At 37.1% G+C, this 6,355-nt stretch overlaps 1 protein-coding gene across 8 annotated transcripts; it reads left to right on the forward strand.

Moving 5' to 3' along the window:
* Positions 1–243: 243 nt before the first annotated feature.
* Positions 244–5,758, forward strand: LOC130995743 (protein IQ-DOMAIN 28-like). 8 transcript variants are annotated; one of them, XR_009092261.1, is made up of 10 exons: positions 266–524; positions 640–688; positions 1,525–1,653; positions 2,026–2,319; positions 2,507–2,707; positions 2,799–2,876; positions 2,985–3,885; positions 4,812–4,975; positions 5,173–5,270; positions 5,475–5,758. XR_009092261.1 is itself a non-coding variant. In XM_057921145.1 (8 exons), the coding sequence occupies exons 3-8, from the start codon at positions 1,564–1,566 to the stop codon at positions 4,326–4,328; spliced, it is 1,596 nt and encodes a 531-aa protein (XP_057777128.1). In that variant the 5' UTR covers positions 244–524; positions 640–688; positions 1,525–1,563; the 3' UTR covers positions 4,329–4,627. The 8 variants fall into 8 exon arrangements, 3 of the variants coding, with proteins under 3 accessions (XP_057777128.1, XP_057777127.1, XP_057777129.1); XR_009092260.1 differs by having other exon boundaries at positions 5,173–5,758; XR_009092262.1 differs by having other exon boundaries at positions 273–478; positions 5,173–5,758.
* The last annotated feature ends 597 nt before the right edge of the window (positions 5,759–6,355 follow it).

Raw genomic sequence — 6,355 nt, forward strand, 5'->3', positions numbered from 1 at the left:
TTCCTTTTAGTGTACCTCCTGATTCAATTTCAAAATAAATAAATCAATGTACAAAAACCAATTTGTTTTTGGTCAAACCCCCAAATTTAATATGAGTTGTTGGTAAGACGCTTATTCTCCAATTAATAGGTCGGGGTTCGAATCACTTCGAAGTTAGAGTGTGAGTGAGTTTTTTCCTTTATTTAATTGTAATAAATTAAAAATAAAATAAAAATATCATACATAAACCTAACTCAAGTATCCGTAAAACCCTCAATTTCGTCCCGAATTTCAAATGGAGTTTTAGAATTTAAAGCACAACCGAATCAGTCCCCCTGCCGCCTGTCTCCCTGCACTGCACCGCACTGCTAATTTCGATAACCCGAAATAAAGCATGAAATTTTAGATAAAGAAATAAATAATTAAGTTAATGTTATTGCAGCAGCTGTCTTTTTCTATTCAGAGTTCATTCAGCCCACATTACAGATTTGCAGTGCTGGTAACGAAATGCAGAACTTTTATACACTTCACATGATTATGTGTAGGTATATACAATAATTATGCTCGAATGCACTATGCACCTTTGTATACAATGTTTAGCAAGAACCCATATTGTCATATTGAGATCTCAGAAAGATTGAATTTTTCATGCTTTGGCAGGTGATGTGATACATGGTTTTGAGGTAGTTTGGGTTCTACTTGAGTTGAGGTGAGCTGAAAATATATTTATATGGTAATTTTGTAACATTTATTGTGTTTAGCCCGGATATTTTGTAAGTTCTACTTTTAAATTGAGATTTATAGTTCTTATCAAAAAAAAAAAATTGAGATTTATAGCTAAATTCCTGCATGGGTTTTCAGCAATTATCTTTGCTTACCAGCAATAGTGAATGTAGCTTGCTTCTACATGTACAATCTTGGTGGGATGTTATCTTTCTCTTTCTTCCTTTCTATTTTCGTTTTATTTGGTGGGTGTTTGTATGATTAAAGGCGAACATTTTTTGTCGGTTATTACATGTATGTGTAGGATTTTTTTTGTCAACATGTTTGATTCGAGATGTAAAATCTTGGGATTTGTCTCAATAGACATGTTACCAAAGTGGCTCCACAAATGATTGAAGCTGTTTTATTAAGTTGGGGGATTTTCTTGCATTAAGTGGTTGTGCAATATTTGAACCGTTAAGTCAAAAAGGCATATGGAAGAATCTTCTTCCTTATATTTCTCTGTAAGTAATTCTAGTCAGGATTACTCTTTGCTTTTGATGTTCTTTGATGGTGGCCTCCGTAGTCGTTTTTGGTCTTGCTAAATCTTCATTATTATATCGTGGTTGTGGGAGTTATTTTATTAGGTGCATGAGGGATGCTATTTATTATGCTTCATGACTTGGTTCCTTTATTCAGCCACAACTCAACAATATGTGGGACATCTGCATGGATGGTGGTTATGTTCCATGTAGAAGCGTAATCAATGAATTAAATGTTTTGTAGCTCAATCTGGAGAACTGGTGGTAATTATGACGTTTTCGAAATTTTGGACTAGTACAGGTTTCTGAATCAATTTTGTAGGATATCATCCTTTCAAAGATGGGAAAGTCTCCAGGAAAATGGATCAAGGGCATTCTTTTTGGTAGAAAAGGATCCAAGTCTAGTCCGTCGACTGGAAGAGAACTTTCTGTATGTTTTCAATAAGTATTTTCCATAGACAGGGATTTGATGTTCTTAGATATGATTTGGATTTTGGAGAATTTTTCTCTTCATTGTGATTCTACAAATAAGATGCATCAGCTTTTGTTTCCTCTCTTTAAAGAATTTTAATCTCTCCATTGTCTATGTTATGTGTATTTTCGCTGACAGTTTTGAGGTATATATGTTGTTTTTCTGTATTAACAGTATATGATTCTTTGCAATAATTTTAAATGGATGTCGCCATTGTAAAATAATAAGCCATGTTACTACTTGATCTGAATCGTTTCCCTTTCATTATTATGTTTTTTGTTTAAATTTCTGAAGGTCTTTCTAAAATCATGTTGTGAATCGCACTTGTAGAGATCTGCAAGTGAGAAACCAGCTCAAGTTTCTTCGAAGGAGCCCATATCCACTTCAATAGTTGATACACCATTCATTTCAGGCCCTGTTTCTGGTACTGTTAGTGGTAGAATAGAAAACTCAAGCTTTGAAAAGGGAGAAGCTACAATACTGGCAAGTGAGGGGCAAGTGTCCTCTCTCTTGAATAAAAAAAAGGAAGATAAGCCGTCAGATATTGGGATTCTAAATGATACAGGGAAGATTACGCTTGAGCAAGCCGCCATAATCGTGCAAGCATTTTTTAGGGGTTGTCAGGTATTGATGCTAGTACCTTTATTACTTGTGCCTTAGATCTTAAATCTCTTTTGTACCTAATGAAATTTCTTGCCCCTAAGACTTTTGGGTGTAAAAGAATATCCTCTTTTTGGTAATACGAATTTCGATTTCGTTCTGCTTGTTTTAAGAGGTTTACTCATAACTCTGCCTTCTCGATGATTTGAAGGCCCGCAATGAATTTCAAATTCTAAAAGGTGCTATACGGCTGCAAGCCGCTGTTCGTGGTCATTTGGTTCGAAGACAGGCTGTTGGCACATTATTTTGTATGAAAGGTATTGTCAGATTTCAAGCAATTACCAGAGGTTACATGGTGAGGCAGGCTAGCGCTGGAAATGGACATTGCAGAAAACAAAGTCCTCTTGTAAAGGTAGTTGTTTGAATGAATTTTATGTTATTTCCTTTGTGATGAATTCATCTGATATTATTTGGTCAACAAATAATGTACTCTTTTCTACTAGGATGTCAGCAATCAGGATTCTTGTGAAATCAAGTATAGTCGATCTAGAACTTTGTCGAAGAATGCTTTCATTTATGAGGTAGGCCCATTCTATATTCTGTAACATTTTCTTGTTTACTTCCTCTCTACGTGTTAATATTTGTTTGCTAGTAATGTATATTAGTGTAACTAGCACCATCTGTTCCAGCTACTTGCTTCATCACGAGCTGCAATGCCACTACGCCTGGAATATAGTCCAGGAGATTCAAATTCTGCATGGAGCTGGCTTCATAGGTGGTCAACATCACAATCTTGGGCACCTAATGTCGAACAGAAGGAAACTGGTAACTCAAAGCTCCAGAAAGTTGAAACAGAACAAATTAAGTCAAAGCGCAACGGGAGGAGAGCGTCTTCTGTAACTGTGAGGAAGGACCCTAATTATGCCAATGCCGAGCCAGATATAAAGCTCATAGGTAGGAAACTCACTAGTCATTCGGTCAAATCCGCTCAGGAGCATCCACAATTTGAGAACGGCAAGGTTAAGAGTGGTGTCAAGAAAAACCAGAAACCCATTGGCGAAATATGTAATGAAGAAACTGATGTAAGCAAACCAAGAAGACATCAAAGGAAGCTTTTAAAAGCTCCAGCCCCTAAATCCTTGGAGCAAACATCTAATACTCTAACCAGTAAATCAATGGAGGATTTAGCCGAGCCAGAAGCAAAAGTTATTGGTAACAGAAGCCAAGATATTCTTCCCTTAGAAAAGGACTTCAGGGACGAAGAGACCAGCAGTGAAAACTACAAATCCAGCCAGACGACTTCTATACCAGTTAAACATGATGATCAAGATGCAACCCCTGAGAGTATGACAAGGGTTCCAAGTTACATGGCAACAACTGCATCTTCCCAGGCTAAGGTGAAAGCTCAAGCCTCCGCAAGGTTTGAGCAATATGCAACCGAAAGAACGGCTCTTACCAGACGTTATTCTTTGCCATCTTCCATTGGTGGGAAACTGATTTCATCACCAAGAGTTCACAAACTGGTTCAATCTAATGGCAAAGAAGGAACCAAAATTGATAGATCCCTGTCTTCCTCAAGAGAAATTGCAGGTAAGAGCATTAGTCTTTGCAGACAGTTAATTTTTGTTTCGTTAGTTCCATGCAATTACTATGTATTACCTCTATTTTTAGATTTAGCTTAGCATATGATTCTAAGTAGTTACAGTTTTGTCCTATATCTATGTCTGTATGAAATAGCATTTTTTCAGAAATCCACATTTTTTTTATAGTAACCTTTGCTGCAAACTGGACAAATCTGTACATTGAGACATTACCAACTTACACTAGTTGTAGTTTTATTTAATTTATTTCTTAGATTTCTCTCATCGTATCATTTTGGTTAAAAAATGGCATGTTGACTCGTTTCCTTTGGTTTTCTTTTCTTTTCTCATGTTTGACCATTTATCTAACATGATACACCTTTTGCATTTGATAGCTTCTCATAATTCTCTTGATTAGCAGATATGGCAAATCATGTAGATTGGAAACGGTAGCTTCTCTAGAGGACAAGCTTATCAGCAGGATGGGCTTGAACTGACTTTTTACCTGAGCTTTCTATTCGCGATTAGTCTGTCGGACATGAGAATATTTTTGACCATGACAAGGGACTTAAATATTTTCGGCAATGTCACGTGTTATTCTCTTTTCTATCATCTTGTTTAATTAGTTCTAATTGCAACACATGCATGCATGATTGTACGGCGAGAAAAAGAACAGTGATGCACCTTGAGGTGTGGAAAACACATTTGTTTTCTCCTAATTTCTTTTATAGGTTATAAGTAGCTTTCATTTACACCCCATGCGTGGTTACCTTCTCTCTGTTCCCAATCTTGTCTGCTCAAAGTGCATGGTCGATGACCTGCAACGTTGAAAACAGTCAAATGCAGTAATGTAATGATATAAGCAGAATACCTGATTTTAGTGCACCTTGAGGCTCAACAAGGTGATAAAGCTAATTCTCTGTTGTCTTATATCAGATCGCCACAGGAGTTCCCCCAAACACTTCAGCGAGCACTACTCATCCCAGAAAAATACTCAATGAAGCGATTGGGGGGACTCTGGTCGAAACCTGATGACGTTTGAAGCTGATGCATCGGACTTGAATTGCATTTTTTTGTTTCTAAGCAGACCCTTTTATCAGGTATCTGCAAATGAATAAATATCTTTGCACTCTTGCTTATATCAGATCCCCCCAGGAGTTCCCCCAAACACTTCAGTGGCTATTGTTTCTCAAGAAACTATGCAATGAAGCGTTGAGGGGAACTCTAGGGGAAAACTGACGACTGGTTTCCGCTTGTTTGATGACTGAACTCAAACTGATGACACCTCTATATATAGTGGGCAATGCCAATGGAACAGAGGCGCGGAGTCTTTGTGGTAAGTGTAACCCATTCAGAAGTAGCGGGAAAGTTGAGAGCATATTTGGTATCACAAAGGTCAGAATATATCGATTCCTTGCATCTCCCAACTTGTTTTATGATCAAATCAGATCATTCTTGATGAATCAAAGTCTGAAATTTGATTTAGTTTTGTGATAATGAAATTATGTAAAGCAAGTTGGAAAAGATGATGGGAGCAAATATGCAGATTCACTCGTGAAAACTATTCCATGTCATAACTTAACCTACATTCTTAACCAGGTTCAGTGTCTCCCATGTATTTACCTTGTTTTAACGGTTGAGAAGTGGTCCTATCCAAGGACATTTACTTCCTTAGATCAGGATACACCAACCACAGGCTTAACCCAAGGGCCATTTTGCCTGCTTATGCTTTAGAATCACGAGGCGTCAGATTTCAATAACAATATGCATTCTCATTGTATGTAAGAAACTTGAATGATTGTTCTGAGATTTTGGTAATTCTATCAAAGAAAAATTTCTTTCCAGGAAAGATGTTATATATGATGAACTTAAGTTTTTAGTCACCATCTTGATCTGGGCTTTGTTTTACATTTGTAGCATGTTATTAACCATGGCTTTGTGAAAATTACACCTCTGCAATGAACTAGCTTCATCTTTTTTCTGCACATATATATGAGCATGTGGATAGTTGTGTTTTTGAGTGATAATTTTTGCCCGGTAATACTGTGCGGGCGGCCCGCCCGGCCCGGGTATTTTTACACTAATGAATTATTTCCGGACTGGGCCACAACTATTCGGCTTGGCCCGGCCCTTTGATAGCTTTGTGTAAGTATCAATGGAAGAAATAAACAAATGGGTACAACTCTTTGAAGCAGAAAATTGTTTAGACATGAAATTTTACTGCAAGCGATTTCCACGTCAGACTGAAGCAAAAATATGAAGCCAATGTGTAAGAAATATATCCTTTGATTCGAGGGATAATGCAAAGATAGAAAGGTGATACCCTTTTCGATATCTGGCCTACTTTCTCGACCAGGTTCAGCGTCTCACTTGTTAAATGTTGTGAGCCTTTACCAAGCTTTAATTAACAGTATGGCTAAAAATAAAACCTCAAACCTTTAATTAACAGTAAGTAAATAGCACACAATACTTTCTTACTA

Source organism: Salvia miltiorrhiza, chromosome 7 (genome assembly GCF_028751815.1).
Source record: "Salvia miltiorrhiza cultivar Shanhuang (shh) chromosome 7, IMPLAD_Smil_shh, whole genome shotgun sequence".
Lineage (NCBI taxonomy): Eukaryota > Viridiplantae > Streptophyta > Magnoliopsida > Lamiales > Lamiaceae > Salvia > Salvia miltiorrhiza.